The sequence below is a fragment of the Ambystoma mexicanum genome, chromosome 4p, assembly GCF_040938575.1.
Source record: "Ambystoma mexicanum isolate Mex_15411 chromosome 4p, UKY_AmexF1_1, whole genome shotgun sequence".
Lineage (NCBI taxonomy): Eukaryota > Metazoa > Chordata > Amphibia > Caudata > Ambystomatidae > Ambystoma > Ambystoma mexicanum.
Window position 1 is genome coordinate 468,874,598 of NC_090927.1, and position 21,084 is coordinate 468,895,681.

General features: G+C 45.2%; 1 protein-coding gene across 2 annotated transcripts in view; it reads left to right on the forward strand.

The window, feature by feature from the left end:
- The window catches only part of ADAM17 (ADAM metallopeptidase domain 17), a 1,432,827-nt gene extending 1,425,588 nt beyond the window's left edge, over window positions 1-7,239 (forward strand). Inside the window, exon 19 of one of the 2 annotated variants that reach the window (XM_069605995.1) lies at window positions 4,529-4,914. In XM_069605995.1, coding sequence (XP_069462096.1) covers window positions 4,529-4,870 — 342 coding nt within the window. In that variant the 3' untranslated portion in view covers window positions 4,871-4,914. Of the gene's footprint in view, window positions 1-4,528 lie in introns of both variants that reach the window. The other variant, XM_069605996.1, reaches the window with a different exon arrangement.
- The last annotated feature ends 13,845 nt before the right edge of the window (window positions 7,240-21,084 follow it).

The following is a 21,084-nucleotide window of genomic DNA, read 5'->3' on the forward strand; positions in this document are numbered from 1 at the left end:
CACATAAACCTACTGGAGCTACTGGCGGTGTTCAAAGCACTAAAAGCCTTCCAGGAACACCTACAAGGGAAGACAGTGATGGTCCTTACAGACAGCACCACAGCCATGTACTACATCAACAAGCAGAGGGGAACCCACACTCCAGGACTGTCCAAACTGTCCCAGAATATATGGAAGTGGGCTCTCAAACACAACATGTTCCTACTGTCACAACACGTACCAGGGGAACTCAATCTGCTAGCAGACGAACTCAGCCGAGACTTCCCCCTGCCCGAATAGTACGAATGGCAATTGCACGAAGACATCGTCTTAGACGTCTTCACGCAATGGGGATTCCCGGAAATAGACCTGTTCGCAGCACTGGAGAACTCACAATGCCAAAGGTACGCCTCCAGGTACCCCCAAAACCAGTCCAAGGGGAACGGTCTGTCGATTCAATGGTCAGGGAAATTTGTTTACGCCTTTCCCCCGACTCCCCTTCTCAACAAGGTGGTGCACAAGATGCACCAGGAGCAGGTTACCATGATACTAGTGGCCCCAATGTGGGCCCAGCAGCCATGGTTCGCTCACTTGATGGAGATGTCCCTATCCCCCCCAGTGAGACTTCCCTGCCCGTACAACATGCTGTCACACGACAAGGGCAGGACACTGCATCCATGCCCTCAGACCATGAACTTAGCAGCCTGGCTCCTGAGATCATAGAATTTGGACATCTACAACTCCCGCAGAGATGTATGGACATCCTCAGGGAAGCCAGAAAACCTAATACTCGCCACTGCTATTCTAGCAAGTGGAAAAGATTTGTCATCTGGTGTAGAGGTAAGAGCATCAACCCGGTTGACTGCTCTCCCACAAACATTGTTCTGTACTTGACCCATTTACTGGATTCAGGTCTAGTGTTCAATTCCATTAAAGTCCACCTAGCGGCACTTTCTGCATACACCACTTCCCAACTTAAAGTGTCGTGGTGGAAGATACCAGTTATCAAAGCCTTCATGGAGGGGGTAAAGAGAATACACCCTCCGATAGCTAACCCAGCTCCCGGATGGGACTTAAATGTGGTACTTTCTAGACTCATGGGCCCTCCCTTTGAACCCATGCACAAGGCAACTCTTAAAGACCTCATTCTTAAGACTGCTTTCCTAATAGCTATCACCTCCATTAGGAGAGTAAGTGAACTACAGGCTCTTTCTGTTCTAGACCCCTTCGTAACAGTTCACAAGGATAAGGTGGTTCTACGCACACACCCAAGGTTTGCACCAAAATTCATCTCGTAATTTCATGTAAACCAGTCAATAGAAATACCAACGTTCTTTCAAAACCCTTCCAGCTTGGGAGAAAAAAGTCTGCATACACTAGATGTACGCAGAGCTGTCATGTTCTACATGGAAAGAACCAGACCACTGAGAAAGACTAATCAGTTCTTTGTCTCGGTGGCAGCAGGAAGAGAAGGAGATGCAGTCTCAAAGTCCACTATATCTAGATGGATTGTTCAATGCATCACTCTCTGTTACACTCTTGCTAAGAGAGAACTACCCTTTAAGCCAAGAGCACATTCCACTCGAGGCACTGGGGCTTCCTCAGCGTTCTTTGCAAATGTTCCCCTTGAGTCCATCTGCAAAGCGGCTACCTGGAGTTATGTGCACACCTTTACAAAACACTAGTGTCTAGATGCACACTCTAGATCTGACTCCCAGGTGGGACAGGCAGTATTAAGACATCTTTTCTCTACTGTTCCTTCTCATAACCCACCGCCAACTCTGGGTACTGCTCGCTAGTCTATGCACAGCATGTGATTCTAAGCAGATTAACAAACATCAGAAGACAATGCATTACTTACCGTAAAAGCATTTCTGATGGTTGTATCTGCTTGGATTCACATGCGCCCACCCTTCCTCCCCGCTCGGATGGAAGGAACATAGACATCTTTCTACATCTCTCTCTTTTCTGTACTCACTCACGTATAGAAGGCTCTCTCAGGGCAGAAAAAATACAAACAGAGGGACCTCGACGCGTGAGGGATTGTGGGTACAACGCACGTCACTATAGGGATAGTGTTACAGACACGCCTTGTCGACGTCCCCTTTTCGACTACGAAAAACAAAATGCAATACTCCGCAGTGACCACTGGATGTCGGACCTATGCACAGCATGTGAATCTAAACAGATACAACCATCAGAAATGCTTTTACGGTAAGTAATGCATTGTCATATAACTCGAATGGGGATTATGCACCCGTTGGTTGGGATTGCATACCAGATTCAAAAGTTAAACATTCGTAAGTGCAGTAGCGATGGATACAATATATTGTTGGCTACAAATGCGAAGATGGATAGGTCCATGTGGAGCGTGTATTATACATGCTCGTGCTTTTTCCGTGTGGGTCAGTCACGGTGAGCCTGCAAAAAATAAGGAGTATTTAGGATGCAAGGCAGTGTGGTTCCAGGTGGGTACTGTGTTGGTATAAGAAACAATTGGAGGAAGCCCGCACCCTCAAAGGAATATGAGGCGGAAATTAATGGGGAGTCAAGGATGGGCAAGGTTCGTTCACAGGTGGAGTTTTTCTACAGTTTAATACCCATCTCAGAATACAAGTAATTATTATACAGCGACTGTTTGATGAGAATGGGGCCCATCATCTATGCCTGTGCGATGGACCTTGCTCATGTATCAGAACAATCGGGTGAGCATACTTCATAACAGTGCACATTTGAACATTTGCGTTTCTAGGGCTTTATCTTGACAGTTTATGGGTGGATAAATGTCTACCGGAGACCTCCCAATTAGCGTGGCCTGTTATTGTTATCACAAAATAACTGTGTTAATGTCAAAGCAGAGGTATATACATAGGAGCAAGCGAAGGACAAGAGGTTATAGGAAGATGCTAAATTCATGTTCCTAGTTGAGATCTTGAGACAGTTCTGTATTTGCAGATCAGGCGTGCTTTGGCCTGGCATAGTTGAAGTTCACAGTCTCCACCTATGATTCCACACGAGACCGTCATGAGTCCAGCAAATCCGATGTCTTCTTTAGTATCCATTTCATGTTTTTCCTGCCAATGTTTGGCAAGTGGATTTTTGGAGTCCTGCGAGCTGCGCATTCTGAGATGTTCTCGTATTCCAGTATGAATTTCTCTTATGGTACTTCCAATATATTTCATGTTACATACACAAATGCTGCAATATACCACATACTTGGTGTGACAGTCGATACATTGTCAAATGCGATGCGTACCTAGGTTCTCAAATTCTAATGTTGCAGTTATTAGTGCATGTGACCACATGGTACAGAATCCACATTTGCATAAGCCAGCTGCCTGGATGGACGTTAGCCAATTTGCATTTCTTGCATGAAAGAAGGGCATAACAGGTTCCTCAGTGCCAGAGCTTTACGGTGTGAGACACTGGGGCAAGGGCTGATCCACTTGCTGATATCAGGATAAAGTGATAGCAGAGGGCCAGTGTTTTTATGAGAATGCAGTGTATCATGTGACTGTCAGTGCTATATTGGGCCGTGAATCTTAATATTTGGTGTTCTTGTTGGGATGTCTTGATTTTAGGTGTAGGCATATTTATTGAGCTTTGCATTGGATTTCTTCTGGGCGAAATGTAGAGGTTTGTAGAGGGTAGCAGCTGATGCTACAGATGGGCATCATGCATAGCTGTATGCTTTAACTCCACCACAAACACCCCACACCATAATGGCTCAGAAATTATGTGCCCTGCACTTTATATATTTCCACTATTTGTGGTTTTGTTTCGATCATGCATGTAATTTTATGAAAGGTCATCATCAATGATGATGATCAATGATATACTATTTACATGCTCGAGATCACATTCTAAGACTGATTCGGTTGGGGGGGGCCTCGGGATGTTTAGTCTTTGTGGCGACATAGAGACTCTCTGTCTATGGGTCCCAGTGACTGAGAGGATTACACTAAAAGGTATACTTCTACTGTTACATGATTCTCACTGAAGGCCAAAACATAATTCTGCTAAACATTTGAATTTACACTTTACCTATGCTGGTGTACTCTTGTTCCAAGCAAGTATGTTTTTGGAAGTCTGAAGAATTGTGTTATTAAGCACAGTTTCAAAGCGTAGCGAGGAATACATGCACAAACAAAAAAGTAAAAAGATAGGGCATCACAAAGTGAATAGAATTTCTAGCACGAAGGACCTATGCACAACGTGAGATTTGTTATCCTGGCCTGACTTTACAGGTTTCCTTGTGGTCCGTTCTGCACATTGATATTGGGTCTGTTCCATTTCAAAATCAACTCCAGGATGATTGGAACTAATATAATTTTCATCCTTACGTTTTGCAAGTTTTATTTCATGGGTACTCTTGGATGTTATTTGTTGGTGGCATGGCTGTGCAACAAATGCAAGAAGTCTTTTCTTCTTCAACGTTTAAGCTGCCAGCATCACTGCCATAGTGGCATTTTGTTAGAATTGTCTTTGATAATGTCACATGTAATTTGTTTGCTGCAATTTCTGGATTTCTTTCTTTCTCTTTCACTAGAATGTTGAAATGCTCAGCAGTATGGATTCGGCATCAGTCCGGATTGTCAAACCTTTCCCTTCCACACAGCCTGTAAGTCGGTTCCAGCCCCTTCAAGCCATGAGTGCCTTGCCGACTGCTGCCCCCAAGCTGGACCACCAGAGAATGGACACCATCCAAGAAGATCCCAGCACCGACTCCCACATTGATGACGATTTCGATGAGGACCCATTTCCAAATAGTACTTCAGCAGCAAAATCATTTGAGGATCTGACCGATCACCCTGTTACTAGGAGTGAAAAGGCATCCTCTTTTAGGTTACAACGCCAGGGTCGAGTAGACAGCAAAGAGACTGAATGCTAAATTTTCTATGTGCCATGGCGTGCAAAATAAACATTTCATTTGTGGCAATTTCATTCTTTGGGTGGGTAAAAACGATTGTACAGGAGAGTGAATAAGAGATTTGGCTTGCAGTTGCCCTCCAAAGGTAAAGATAATTTGTTTTAGCTCGAAATACATGCATATTTGGTAACATTGTGCTACAGAAAATCTGCTTGTTTTGAGAACCTCGCATTTATTTTGTACTCTCTATCTGTTCTCACCTTCTTCATTAAGTCTGTAATGTGCGCAGATGTTTCTGACTTTCAGATTTTACATGAGCATGTTCCTGCAATGGTAACATTCCTGCTTCGTGAGCAGAAAGGAGGAAAACATATTTGACTGGCAACTACTTACAGTACAGCACAACGCACGGCTGGTCCCCTAAAACATGAATAAAATTTCACTAGAAGTAGATTTAAATCTCTGAGCCAAGTTAGTGCTCACTTTTTAATATGAGGTTGAAACACGACCACCTTCACACTAGGATGATATCCAAACTGATGAATGGAAGGGAATGAAAATGGAGCAGGGACCTTTCTTTCTCTTACTATGATTGTGCAAATCATTCAATACCAAGCAAGTCTATTTAAGCTGCAGTACTGGTTCTGTATAATTTTTTGTTAGATCCTTTAATTTACCAAACTGATAAACTAAGGAAGCCTGGTTGTTGCATCTCTAGTTCTGAAGGGCAGAACCCCAAAATAGAACACTACTTAAGATCACCTGTCCAATGTAACCGGTCTCAAAACACAGAACGTAACCAGTTTATGTACCCTTAAAGTAAGTCTTTTCTGCCATATTTCTGAGATTTGACTGTTTTCATGACAATTTATAACCATTTGCGACAATCTTGCACTAATAGTAGGTGCGCAAGTAGACTTATTTATAAACCCATTTCTTTTCTTAAGTTAGCGTGATTAGGGGGCCCTGTTGAAGCTACTTACTAATCATAGCACTCAATTCACCCATATGTGAATTCATCCCTGTTCACCCATTTATGTTGTTCCATGTACAATTGTGTTGATGCTAACACTCCAAAATATGTGGTGATATGATCTTGGAAAGTGTCTGCTTTCTAACCAATAAGATTTATAGGTTTTGAAAGGGGCAACGCTTATTTTATATTACAAATTAAGTACAATATTGAACTTCGGAAGTGGGCGATTAGATTTGAAATGAAAGCGCTAGTTGTGGCATAGCAAATTATTTTCCCTACACTGACCTTTTAGACAAACACGTGCACCAATGTGCCTAAAACTGAATTTAACGTCATCTGCTATAGCCACATTATTGTCCTGCTTTCATAACCGGAACTACAAGGGAATCCAAGGGAACACACTGCAGGATACTTTTCTTCTAAAGACCAGGTAGTCTGCTATGCAAGATGTATATTTTAGTTCCTGCTTATTAACCTGTGTTTGCTGATTGAGCAAAATGTACTGTTTGCCCCAAAACTACTAAAGATAATCAATTATCACAGATTCATTTAAACCTGTGTGAATGCTCAAGTAATGTGGTGGAGTATCTGTCATGTGAAAATGTTGTATGCATATTCCCCTTTAGATTGCAATATAATCTACAAAATGGCAATTTTAATGTGTGATTCACTCACCTAAAACAACTGTAAAGTTGCTGCATCAGGATATCTTTAGCATCATAAGGCATCTTTACTCTTTTGTTTCATTTGTATGATGTGCATGTTATATTTGCATTTCATTGTTGCTGCAGAGGAATACAAGCAACCTTTTCTTGACTCTGTTGCGCGAATGTTTGCATTTTGATATGTTGTACCCTACTTGCAAAATCAGGGCTTGTGGACCGACCAATGCTTATTTTAGACCCTGCCATCCTTCCTGGTAGGGGGCAGCAGGGTTTGTCAGAAACTTAGACAATGCAGCGCTATCTTAAGCTGTATATTTGAAGATCTTTCAGTGGAGCTACTTGCTATATAGTTATTGCTGAATGTTTTTGAGGTTAGTGTAAAAAATGCAATTACTTCTAAAACTCTGACTTGGGCGTTCCTTTTGAGTTATTGAGTTTATAAAAAATTATATGAACATAATGTTTTTTAGGCCTAATTTCTAGAAGAGTCCGACACCTACTGTATTCTCATAAACAATTGTGTGTTTTATGGATGTTTGTTACGCTAATACTTGAATTTGTGCCTTCTGGTATTAAGTAGTTGGTATTCTGTTTTAATTTAATAGTTTTTTAAAAGCATAATGCATTGACTTGCATGTATTTCTGTGGCAAAAGTGGATGACGGTACCATTTATGTACTATACTACTGTATACTATAAGACCCAATGCAATGTGATATTAAAAAAGCTTCATTTTTTATCATCCTTTTTCATCTGTGTTATAGTTGTTGTTATTGAAACACAAGTTGGCATTTCAGGCAGTGGTATAACCACCCTTATACTGTACTGACAATTCTAACGAGGATGGAAGACTAGGAGTGGTTGTCAAAGGTAATCTATTTGTATTTGTTTTTCAAACAGATTTGAGTAATCTTTTTTAAAAGTACATTGTTGCCTGATTGCTGTTGGAAACTAGATTACAAGGACAATTCTAAAACAGTGTTCCACCTTAATAGTACCTATTTAAAGGTAACATACGGTGTATGCTAATTGAATTGTACATTTGACAGTCAGGGGATTGCTCTATGGCCAGAGTGGTTTGGAAAATATTGAATGCAGGCCCCAGACACCCTCTGTAGCCCTTCAACTAGCTTTTTCATGTATCTTTTTATTGAAAAGAAGAGCGAGTACATAACATTACTTCATCGGGTGGTCTTATAGCCATATTGCATCAAATTAAGAATATATCTGTGATGTAACTAGAATCACTGCCAGGCTCAATAACTATATCGCAAGAAACTATAGTAAGCACAAAGCCCCAAAGTCCTCCCCATCTGTGTACAATATCATACTGAGTGGATGACTGAAACATGTGGAAAGCAGGGGAGAGATAAAGGGTAAGGCACATGCATTTAAGAAAACGGGCACTCGGCAACCCAAGTCCTTAAACAGATGTAAGTTAGATTGTTATTCAAAAATATAATTAATTCAATACAACCCACATGTTCTGCATATTTATCCACCATTCCTTTCTTATCGTAGGATACCTTCCCTCCAGCTTTGAGCAGGACCATATTGTGTATGTATTATCACAGATCGGGTTTTGTGCAGATTTTCAGTACTTGAGTATCTGCTTCATTACCACAAGCAAGGCATGATAGTACCACATACTCATACCATTCAATATGCACATTTGAAAGCAGGTATTCAAGCAAGTCGGCGAACGGGGACCTAGGCAATAAGGAATTTGTAAGCATGGCCTTATGATGTAAAATGTCAGAGCAAAAACGTATTATCTTTCCATAGCTCCAGAACAAATACACATAGGTACGCTTTGCAGTTTCAACAATTGCCGATCTTCACCAGCACTGTTTTCAACACTTTCACAGTTTGATTTTGATTATTAACGCACTCAGTGTGGTAGAGTGTCTGGTGGTAACCTGCTGTGCTGTGCTGATTGAGTCGCGGAGCATTTTTTAAAGCAAATCCAGTCTGCTTTCTATTTCCTTGAATCACTCTCCACTACTGCCTTTGCTCGCATATCAAAACCTTGATGGGAGCGGAACGAGGTGGAGTGTGGTAGTGTCTGGTGTGCAGAGGGCCGTAGGCCCTATGGTGGAATGGCAGACCACGAGAAGTTCCAAGGCCTGCAAGGAAGGTGAAACTATGCCTCACCAGACGACTGCAAGAAGTCTTAAGCCGACAATTTGTTCAACGCAGGGTCTCCTGGTATCTACGGTGGCTTCGGCGGGTAAGCCTTTGAACAAAACTGCCACATTAGGCATTTTGTTGCTTCCCTCTCCTAAGCCGCCACCAATAGTCCTGCTTTCTCCTCCTGCCCAACTTTTTTCATCCGAGTCCCGGCGAACTATCTCGGTTAACCGCCATGGGGGCTGGTGCCGTTGAAGGGAGAGGGGGATGGGAGCCTGCCTCGGAGCAGTGCCGTCAAAGGTTCGACCCACCTGCGTTACTACACTCCGGATCCTCTGTTTTTTTTTGGTTCCAGCACCCCCATAGCTGCACTCACTCAGTCTGGCCGCTGGCGGAGGGTCAGCTAGATCTAACAAAATATTTTGCCCTGCGGAGCCCAGCAAAAGCCTTTAGAATGGGCCCCTTTAATTATGACATTCAGCGCTGTTTTGCGTTTCCTTGGCCACGTGGGGAGAGCCTTAGACTTACCTTTGCGCGTCCCCTGGCAAAACAAGTGTTTGGACTCCGACAGGCAAAAAGATCACACTTAGACCATTAGTTATGATAGAAAATGTAAATGGCTCGGTATAGGCCCTTTATTCACACCTTATATATGAACACATTAGACACAAAATAAACATATAGTCAATTATACAGAAACATAAAAAAAGAGTTCATCACCGTTATCAATGTAGCAGAAGACACCTTCATCTTGGCCAATACGACACTGCTTAGTCCCAGAGCAGGTAGGTAAAGAGATCACTCGTTATAACAGGTTCTAGAGCGTAGCGTCCTCCCTCCCAGCGAGACTGCATCACCCGAGGGCCCAGATTCTAACTGTCTTCACAGAGGAAAAACCTCTTCTCTTTATGGGGGCATGTCCCCGCCTTTCTCAGTTATGACTGCCCTCAGCCAAAGAGCAGGTCACAAGTGGAAGGGGGCAAAGAGTGGAAAGAAACAGCCAGAAGTGGAAAAACCCAGCTTCCCTCTCCTCGCATTCTCCCAGGACCCCTTATCACTGCACCTGCAGAGCGCTCTGACTCCCTCTCTGGCTCGTCCTTCAGCGGAAAATACAATAACTATTCTCCACAGTAAGTCCACTCAGCAACAATATTTATGTGACCTTGCTTTGCCATCTTCGCTGCCGGGATGCGCGTTTACTCTGCTGAGCCCATGAAAAACGTAGGCTCTCATTACAGTGATGGGAGATGAATGTCCAAGATGGCTGCGCACCGGCACCATGTTGTTTTAGCTCGTATTTCGCATAAGCATTACAAACGCCTGGCCATAGAGGAGGGTGCAGCAGAGGGGGGCGTGGAGAACTTAGAGAGTCCACTCGCACCGTGGCTTTGGACACATCTGAAGACCAGGCTCCTTAGAGCTCGGGTAGGGCACAGTTCAAACTGAACAAACACTCCTGAAAACGGCACTGATTACTGTATCAAGTGTATCCATAAAGGCACAAATGCATGGGGTGCCCTGGGCCAACATAGCCCCCACAATGGCCATCATTCCATCGGTGTTGAACACCCAGGGATGAAATGCAGTGGCGTGACATAAAATGTGGGGGCCCCCCTGCAAGCCATGCTGAGGCCTCCCCCAACTCGGCACCAAATCACAGGTCGTGCCACACTCTGGGCTGGCCTAATTGATCACGCTTGCGCAATACGCACAGACGTGCTGCTGAAGGGATATGCCGCCCACTGCACGAGAAGAAAGATATAAATCTGTGTTTTAATGCAATATACAGCACACTTTCTGAGAAAAATTGGCTAAAAAGCCAGAGTGTTTGCAATTGTTTTGTAGGGTAACACCAATCCAGTACATGCAAGTCACCAACAGTGCACAGGAAGATTAATGCTTTGCTATAAATATGCCATGCCACAATGAAAACTTGTCCAACTGGCTACACAATGTAGACTAGTATAGACACGTAATAACGTCACAGTAAAGCATGCCAGGCCACATTTAGCCATACCTAGACTGGTTGCACCAAAATGTCAGTTGAAGCAATAACACTCATCAAGAAGGGAACATACATTCAAGCCTGCGTCTCTGTGGCCTCTAACAACAGGGCCAAGCTCTTTGAAATCTGCAAGTAACTGGTCAATCCTGTTAGTCTTTTCCTCTCCTGTTCCCTCCAAGTCCCTCTGTATGGCTCTGTCCTCCATCTCCTCTTCCTCTCTCAGCCCCCTTTGGCCATCTATAGCTCTCTTTCTCCTTTCTCCTCTTTCTCTCTGACAACACCTGACGCGGTTTCTAGACAAGTCCGATCTATGAAAGTGTCATCATAACAGGTGCGCTCCCCTGCTCCTCCAGAACTATCAAGAAACATATTGACACCCTCGCTCCAGCCTTGGCCGATTTCTGTATTCACTCTTTCGCCACTGGAACGTTCCCCTCTCCCCTTAAGCACTCCCATGTGCACCCACTCCTCAAGAAGCCATCTGCCGATTCTGCCTGCCCGGCAAACTATCACCCAATCTCCATCAGCCCTTTCCTGGGAAAACTCTTGGAAAAGCTGTTGGTTGTCTCCATGACCATCAGTCTGGCTTCAGAGCTGCCAGAGGCATGGAAACTGCTCTCCTGAACACCAGTGAAGATCTGCTCTCTAACCTTGATTCCAGCATTCCTTCTGTCCTCATCCGCCTTGATCTTTCCTTTGCTTTCGACACGGTCAACCACGCCATCCTGATCAATTGACTCCTTGAGAACCTGGGCATCACGGATCAGGCCCTTGAGTGGCTGACCGCCTTCCTCTTGGACCGCCCCTCCCAAGTCCAACTTGGTCCCTTTCTCTCTGCCATATCTCTCTATACCTGTGGCGTTCCCAATGGATCCATCCTCTCACCCTGGTTTTTCAATCTCTACTTGGCCCCTTTGGCCCACCTAATCTCTACCTTCTCTTCTAACTTTCAGTGCTATGCGGATGACACTCCGCTTTCCTTCAGGCTCCCCTCAGACTCCTCTCCTCTCTCTCATTCCTGACTGTTTATCCGCGATTCATTCAGGATTGGTGCTCCTCCAACGATCTCTGCCTTAATGCCAGTAAGATGGAGATCCTTCTCATTGGGACCCCTGCCCCTGCTTTCCCTCTCTCACTCTGGCCGCCCACTTTCTGGGCCCGGGGCCTGCACTACATCCAACGCTCTCTTCCAAAATACCTTCCCTTCGCTCAGCTACCTCCAACTCTCTAAGGGGAAGACGCTTCTCCAGGCAGAGAGTGGGAGGGTAGATCTCTCTCCTCTGCAGATGCCTCCCTCTGGAATGGCCTCCCTGCCCCCCGGCCGGACCACCTGAAGTTCCAGAAGCAGGTAAAAACGTTCCTCTTCTCCTCCTCTTTCTCGCTCTCTCTCCCCTTGCTGGCCTACCTGACCTATCTGTCTGCTGTACCGACTGGTTGCTTGGCTAACGTCAGAATCTCACGGAGTCCAGACTTTCTTGATCAGTCGCCCTTGCACTGCCTCTCGGCCTATCACGCACCTAGGGTCTGTAACTGTAATCTTACAGTCCCTTGTTCGCCTTGCACTACCCAGAGCCGCGCTGCCCTGGCTGCACTTAGAGCATTGCTGCCCTGTTTTTCCCTCCCCTCTCCCTTGCACTCCCCCCCCCTTTCCTCTTGCACTTCTCGTTCTCGCACTTGCACGATCTGAATCACACAAGGCCTAGTAAGATTGTTTGTCTTGTCCTCCTCTATCTTCCCTCCCTTGTCTTGTCGCACCTAGAAACACTTGTGTACAGGCCTGTTATTATCACAGATGCCCAGAAAAGTCACACCAAACTGAGGAATGACTAGAATGGCTGCACCAAAATGCTTCTCTAGCCACTAATACAACATATCATGGCTGCTTAGCCTGGACATGGACAACCATTATGATTTGTCGCACAGTCCAGCCCCCCCACACAGCCCTTCTCCCTCCCACCCCTACCCCACCTACAAAATCAGCTCCTTAGCCCAGAATTACCTCCACGTCCCTCTTCCTTGTCCAAGAGCTTACGTATGAGGCTCCTTGCCTCATAGTCAAGCACTGAGATGAGGAAGAGTGGGACTATGAGTAATGAAGATTACAGGTGGCTTAGTCAGGCATTACCTCCATGTACCTCTACCTCATCCCAGTACTTGTGCATGAGGTAGAGTGCCTCATGCACAAGTACTGCCTCATACACAGTTACTGGGACAAGGAAGAATAGGGCTAGGAGTAATGAAGATTACCAATAAGTAATCAAGGCATGAAACAAAGTGGTGGTGCAACACCATTGAGTTGACTGGGATTCAGTACTCCCCCCCCCCCCCCCCCCCGCCCCCCCTGAAATTGTGGACTATGTTGACTTGACCTGGATGACCTTCAGAGTAGGTGTCGGACAGAACAGGACACAGATATTAAAAGGCACCTGGGTTTCGCTGTTAACAAGACCAGCAATTACTAACATAAAGCATTTCACTGTTAGTACCTGCGTTGAAATGCCTAATTTTTTAGGCAATTGAAATCGTGATGTGGATTTAGTACGTGCATGCCAGGGGAGTGATTGGAAAGGTAAAGAGTGAACCGGAGACCACTCTTTCTCACACCAGTCGTAAGTGCATGCTTTCAACTTTAAAGGAGAGAGTTAACTGCTTGTAATATTGAAGCTGCACTAGAATAGTCTCATTAAAATGCGTAAAGAAATGAGATGCCCCCACACAAATATGTTTGCCCCCCCCACTGCCTATGAAGTTAGCGCCTCTCCCAACATTTGAAGGGTTAGCCCCCCCCAAAATGTAGGGTTTGTTGCGCCCCTGAACGCAAGCACACACACCATTCACCATATACACACACGCACACCCAGCCATCCATACACTTAAGTGTGCACTCTTTCATCATACAGGAACACTCGGGCAGCCATCCATACATTTAAGTATGCACCCTTTCACCATACAGGGACACATGCAAACATCATGGGGTTGAGGGGAGCCCTATTACTTCAAAAAGAAATTGTTTCTTTTGGAAGTCACTCTGACTTCAGAAGGAAATTATATCCGTTAAGGACTGAACCAGAAAGGAAATGATTTCTTTGTGAATGCAGAATGACTTCAAAAATAAACTATTTCTTTTTGAAGTCACAGGGCTCCCCCCTACCCCATTACATGGAGGCCTCCAGCCTAGGGTCTTCCATGCCATGGGGTGAGGGGTGCCCTCGGACTGCAAAAATAAAGTTTCTTTTGTAGTCACTCTGCCTTCATAAAGAAATCATTTCTGTTACAGAAATAATTTCTTTATGAATGAGTGAATTCAAAAAGATATATATTTTTTTTTTGTTGAAAAAAAAACATGTAAAAAAAATGTTCTCCAAGTGGGGCACCTCCCAGGACATGTGCTGGCTGGGGCCCCCCGCACCACGGGGGCTGCAGGGGCCCCCGTTACGGCAGTGTGGAAATTAGCATGGTATTAACACATCATATGTCCAGGACTTGGATGGTCTAGAATCTGCGGAACATCAAAAAAGCGAAGTGAAGGATGTCCTTCACCACCCGGTATCATTACGTCACCACCTGAACAAGAAAGGCTAACTGTTTAATAGAACCAGTGAAGGAGGGGGGTGCTGTTGAGCAGCCAAACAAGATGGCCGCCTGAACGTGAAGCTCCGTTCCCCAGCGATATATCCTGACAATTATATCCGTCGCCGCATTTGCCCACTTGGGTTAAACCAGACGACAAGTTGCAGAAACCAGAGGTGCATCCCACCACCGAAAACGGAGAGAAACCGCCAACTGTAACGATAGATATTTTGAATTGCAGATCTGCCTGTTCCGGCATCAGTGGAGTGCGTGTGCGGCCCGCTGGAGGAGGAGCCCCTGCCTTCTCAGGTCGCCGTACCCACGTGGAAGCAACTTGCAGGTCACACCGCAAGAGAACACAATCCTCCAAGTGCTTGCTGCATAGTGTGGGTGGGTGAAGTGTCTGAGTGCACATGCCCGGTGTGATTGGCGAGCTAAGGGAACCAGTACAGTGAGGGGCCTGGCTGACTGGCGGGGCTGAGCTCTCTGGTCGGACTGCCTCGGCAGATAAGAACGCTCAGGAGGCTGTGACCACGCGGCCGAGGAGAGCAAAGAGGACACCTCGACTGCCAGTCTTTAGAGACGCGTGCCCCTTCTGTACACCGACGCGGGCGGCCGGGCTCCACAGGACCGGATTGCGAACTGCGGGCACGGCTCAGGGAAAGATCAACACGAACCACGCGCCACAGCAGCAAACGTCACTGCGAGGCAGATACCTCGGACCATCAAGTTGGACCCCAACAGGCTCCGAACAAAAAGACAAGGTAGGACACTCAATCTTGCCTTGTCCCTCAGCATATCTCAGGTGCCCGCCGTTCAGTGACGCCACGATAAATACTGATCGCTTGCTGCATATCATTCCGAAACGAACTAAAACTAAGCTAATCACAAAGTCCCACTGATAGACGGCACTATGGGCAGAACCCGCTGAAAAGGCTTTAACACCCAGCCTTGGGGTTTAATTAAAGGGTGACGATACAGACGCAACTCCGCCCTAATCCCCTAAAACCCAAGCTAACTGCACTACGCAAACGGCACTAGACACAAATCAAAGTTCACCATAGCACAAACTTGCAGCCCACGTGGCAAGGCCCAAGCGATAAACGGGACCCAGCACTCTCAACGTGGTCATTGCAGTACAGCTTCACTGCACGCTATACCTAGCACAATCTTCATAATCGGACAGAAGGTGAGTGGTATCCCTCACCAACTCTGCAACGCTGTGAGCGGCATCAGTCAAGAAACTAGTGAAAGGGTATTGACACACCAGGCCTAATTAGAGATACCCAAGAAATCCCCTCCTCGAACACAAACTACAGAACAACCTGCAGCAACAATACAACACAGGAGTTTATGCCCTACAGAACGAATTAGGGCGATAGGAGAACATCATTACACCAATAACGCAGAAGGGATAAACAAATACCTGAGAAGAAACTTGCTTGAGGACTCTTCACCTGAGCCACTAAGCCAACACCATGAACAAAGGGCCAACAAGAAGAAAGGCCCAATGGACTCATTCACAGGCCCGAGACCCTCAACCTCCGAAACCCCTCCACTTCCCAGCATCTCGTAAATACAAGGAGGAGAAGAGAACTCAAGGGATGATCAACTATTGCAAACTATGCAAAACAGATTTATGGTCATTAACGTCAAATTAGACAATATTGTTGGCACAATAGGGTCTCTGAAAGCGAAGATTGAAAAAGAAAGCGGACGCATCACGGAGGCTGAAGCACGAATTAGTATAAACGAAGACACAATATCGCGCCACGACCGTACACGGAATACCATCCAAACAGAATTAAAGAAAATGGCGAATAAATGCAATGATTTGGAGTCAAGATCTCAGCACAACAATATCTGTGCGATTGGGATTCCCGAAACGGCAAGCAAAGGTCCCATGGAACCATTCATGGAGAACCGCTTAAAAACACATTTTGACTCCTCCAAATTCTCATCGCAATTTCTTGTTGAGAGAGCGCACCGAACACTTACCTCCCCCAGCGCCTTGAAACACTTGAAATGCTTGTGTATCGGCGCATTACAAATGCCATATCATATCATGTCCAGGAGCCCCTCCCTCGTCCGAGGGCAATAATTACCAGATTGCTAAATTATCGAGACAGACACAATACTCTGACTCGCAAGGGAAAAGGGCTCAATATAGCTCAAATCCAATGGAGTGCACATATACCAGACTTTGCAATTGGCGTACAAATGCAAAGAAGATCCTATGATGCCGTAAAACTTCACCTTCGAGCCTGAAAGGTCCCATAGTCTCTAATGTTTTCAGCCAATCTGAGGATTCAACATGGGGGCAAGGCCCATTTCTTCGAGGACCCTGCACAAGCAATGTCTTATGTGGAAGCATCTATACCTATGCCCCCACGACAACCGCACACAGAGGCTAATGCACCGTGCAACAATGAGGAAGAATATCAAGATGACAATGACTGAAAACGATGAAAGCTTACACAACTTGTCCGGTACACTTCGGTACCCTACAGTAATGGCAACGGATGAAAATGAAGAAGACAGTGTTAACATCGAGCTAGACAGACGGCGAAGGCTACCGACATAGCCCCCCTGTGTTTATCCAAAAGTTTAGAATGGTCACATCATTGAGTTGGGGTTGATGGTGAGGGTGGGGGGGTGTGGAAGGTGTGGGATGAGGGAGATCACGTTTGTTCAATATTCAAACAGTCTGGGCCGATAACAGCCTGGTAGTTATGGGGGCAAAAGCTGAGAAACGCAGTGGCAGAGGTTATGCAAGTTCGTTCACATTCACTGATAAACAGACTGTGAAACAATGTGGAGAAAAGGGATAATGAAAATGGCAATAATGGATGGCTCTTCAACTTAAGTTGATTTCATGGAATGTGAACGGTCTAAACAACCTGATTAAAGTAAGAAAGATTTGGGCATACCTAGACCGCCACGCACCTAATATAGTAATGCTCCAAGAAACCCATGCTCGAGAGGCAACTCACAGACAGATGGCGCACAAGTGGGGTAAGAACAGATTCTATACAAACTACTCATCACAGGCGAGAGGAGTGATAACGTTAACACATAAGAACATTGACTTTAGGGTTTGAACAACACATATAGACCCAGGGGGCAGGTATGTTGTGGTATCAGGCACCATCAATAACAGGGCATTGATCCTAGTGAACACGTATGATCCCAATACTGATGACCCCGCATTCTACATTAAAGAGGCAACTCTGATGGGCCTGACGTCCCCAAACTATGGGGGAAGGAGGGGGGTTTAATACAATACTGGATCTCTCCATGGACAGATCAAGCATCAAACATGGAAACATGACCAAAGCCTCCCTCATGATAAAACAGATTATGTCCCAATACGGATTAGTAGACATTTGGAGAGCAGAACATCCAACCTCCAAGGAATACACATATTACTCTACAGTACGCAATGCCCACTCTCGGATCGACCTCTGGCTTGTATCTGAATCTTGGGCAGACAATATGTGCGGAACCACAATCTTACCACGCACATGGTCCGATCATTCACCCACAGTACCTAAAACACGACAGGACTGTACAACTATGCCACAATTTACATAAGAATGCCCCGACAGCACTGCTAGACAATTCCTTAGTGGAGACACTCAGGATCGACATTGAAACATTCTTCACAGAAAATGACAACTCTGTGGGCCTCATTACAACCCAGGCGTTAAGGGGTTAACGGCGCCGTAAAAGGTGTCGGCGCCGTTAAACCCTTAACACCTGATTACGAGGTCCCTTTGCGGGTTGTACTTTAACGCCTGCTTTTAGCAGGCGTTAAAAAACTAACCCGCAAAGGGACCTAGGAGCTAATTACGGCACCGTAATTTACGGTGCTGTAATTATCGCCTTCCCCATTCCCATTGAGCCCTATGGGCCAAAAATGGGAATGGGGAAGGGCCATGGCGGCATGGGGAATTACCGCCCCGCCAACCTCGGAATGGGGTGGTAATTCCCCATTCCGCCATGGCGGAGTCGGTAAGTTACCGGCATGGACCATGATGCTATTAGCACCATGGTCTAACGCCTGGGTTGTAATGAGGCCCTGTGACTAGAATTTCCACGGTATGGGAGACATTCAAAGTATGGCTTTGTGGTGCGATGATAGCGGCGATATCCGGTATTTTAAAAACCACTAGAAGAGAACTTGGGGAGACTGAAGAGGACCTAAGAAATCTAGAAAATGAATATAGTAGAACACATGACAGGGCACTGCTAGGCCTAATTAATGGTAACAGACAGAAGTTCTGCGACTTAACTAACTGAGAAACACGGTTAATGACAAAGAGCGTGCAGGTTAGATGATATGGTGAAGTGGACCGTCCCAACAGGCTGTTATCTGGGATAATTAAAGGGGAAAGCGAGTCACAACACATAAGTGGGATCATGAAACCCAATGGGCTAACATCCATTAAACATGATAAAATAAACAACATTTTTAAGTATTACTATCAAACACTGTATTCTAACAACGACAAGGTTACGGTAGAGGAGGTCAAACAATACCTGGCACAAACTAAACTACCCACACTGGATAATATGTCCAGCACTAAACTAAGCAGCCCATTAACAGTGAAAAAAATTGCAGAAGCCATGACTTCCCAAGCATCAAGTAAAGCTCCAGGCCCAGATGGCATTGGCATTGAGCTGTATAAAGTTTACAAAGACATCCTCGCCCCTAAACTACTTAAAGTGTGGGAGGAGGCGTGCAACACAGGAGCATTGCCACCCTTCCTTAGTGAGGTGGTAATAATGGTCCTTGCAAAACCAGGAAAACCCCCAAACGAAATGTCCTCATTCCGCCCACTCTCTCTGATAAACTTGGATGCAAAAATATTCGCAAAAACACTAGCCAACAGATTACTACCTTAAATGTCCAAATTAGTTCATCCGGACCAGGCAGGATTTATACCTGGAAGGTCGACGGCCCTAAATCTGAGAAGACTATTTGGGACTATGGCACAGATAAACCCTGAGATTCCCGTGGCTGCAATGATACTGGATCCGGAAAAAGCTTTCGACTCTGTATCATGGAACTTTTTATTTGGGGTCCTGAGACGCATGGGACTGGGGGAGGGATTTAGTAAATTTGTAAGACTACTGTATACCGACCCTAGAGCCAAGATACGTATTAATAGGAATTATTCCAAGATTATTAAACTTGCCAGAGGGACCCGACAAGGGTGCCCATTCGCCCCAATGCTGTTCGCATTAACAATAGAACCCTTCGCAAGTAGAATTTGTGAGCTCTACAGCATAGGGGAATACACATAGAGGGACCCCCGCAGATTATATCACTATACGCGGACGATACCCTAATATATTTGAAACACCCCGAAGAAAACATAGTGCCAATTATTTGGATTCTCAAGCCCACTATGCTGGCCTGTGGTATAGCCATGACAACAAATACTCACATATCGATCCAGAAAAACGATCCGCAGCGCCAAACGACATAAAAATCACACTAATATGAACACAAAGTTGACACCTACCCGTTAGATTAATTGTGCGCTACATTAGACGCCTGGAGGCGCATAATGGCGAGACTCAAAATCACAAACCCATTTTGTAGGAACATCCCGCTATGGTACACCTCAGGCCTTCCCCCTACTATGGACATGGATGTTCAGATTGCATGGGACCCTGAGAAGACGATGAAACTAGGGGACCTCTTTCCAGAAGGCCGATTTGTCATGATGAATGAGGTTAAAGATAAACTAGGCGACAACCCAGTGAAAATACTGCAATATTATCAGATGAGAGCTGCCGTAAGACAAAAATGGCCATTTTACCCAGTAGAACCTGAAACTAATGAATACATGAAAATGGTGATACAAAATAACAATAAGAGAAAACTATTGGCAAGACTGTACTCTACTCTAAGATATAAGACAGTGTTCCCCTAACAATCACACTTAGGGAACAATGGGACAGGGTCCGTGATTGATGAATATAAATGGCAGAAAATGTGCACCTTAACAAGAGAGGTATCGCTCAATGCACGACTGCGGTTGATATAATATAAGGTCCTGAATAGGCTCCACTATATCCCCAAACACATCACTAGATTCAACCCACAAAATATACAGCTCTGTCCAAAATGTAATGCCGTATATGCTGACACGATACACATGTTCTGGAATTGCCCACCGATAGCCGATTTCTGGCAACGAATAGCACAAACACTTGTGGACAACCCCCCCCCCCCCCCCCCGACGCCTCGTCCATTGAAGTACCTTCTCGACAATATTGGCAAGACTGATTCCAAGACCTGTAGACTATTCAACATAGGCTGCATAATCGCCATAAAATGCATACTACTTAGATGGAAGGCAAAGGAGGCACCAACACTGAAACAATGGTTTTATCGAAATGGCACACGTGAATGAAAATGCGGAGGGATATGTACAAACTGAGATACCAACATTGCAGTCAAGACGTATGGGCCCCATACCGCACGTATATGGAAAAGCCAACATGAAACAAATATCAAGTACAGGATACTATAACAGACTTACGGACTGGATTATATATACGAAAGTACATTTATTATGATTGTAAGATGGTTCTAACAAAATGCATGCACTGGAAACATAACAAAAATTAAATATATGTCTGATTATACCTCTTGTATACTGATGCCACTTGTTAAATAAAGTATTTTTTTTTTTTAAAAGGTCCAGTGAAGGAGCTCATGACCAGTTGGAGGACAGCAGCTCTTTGGCCGGAGGTTGTCCTGACAAAACACAATTAGTTTGTGAAGTTGGTGAAGCAAGCTTCTCAAGCGGCCTCCATACCTGCTAGCTCTGTCTCTGGGGAGGCGACAGAATTGGTAATTCCTCCCAGGGTAT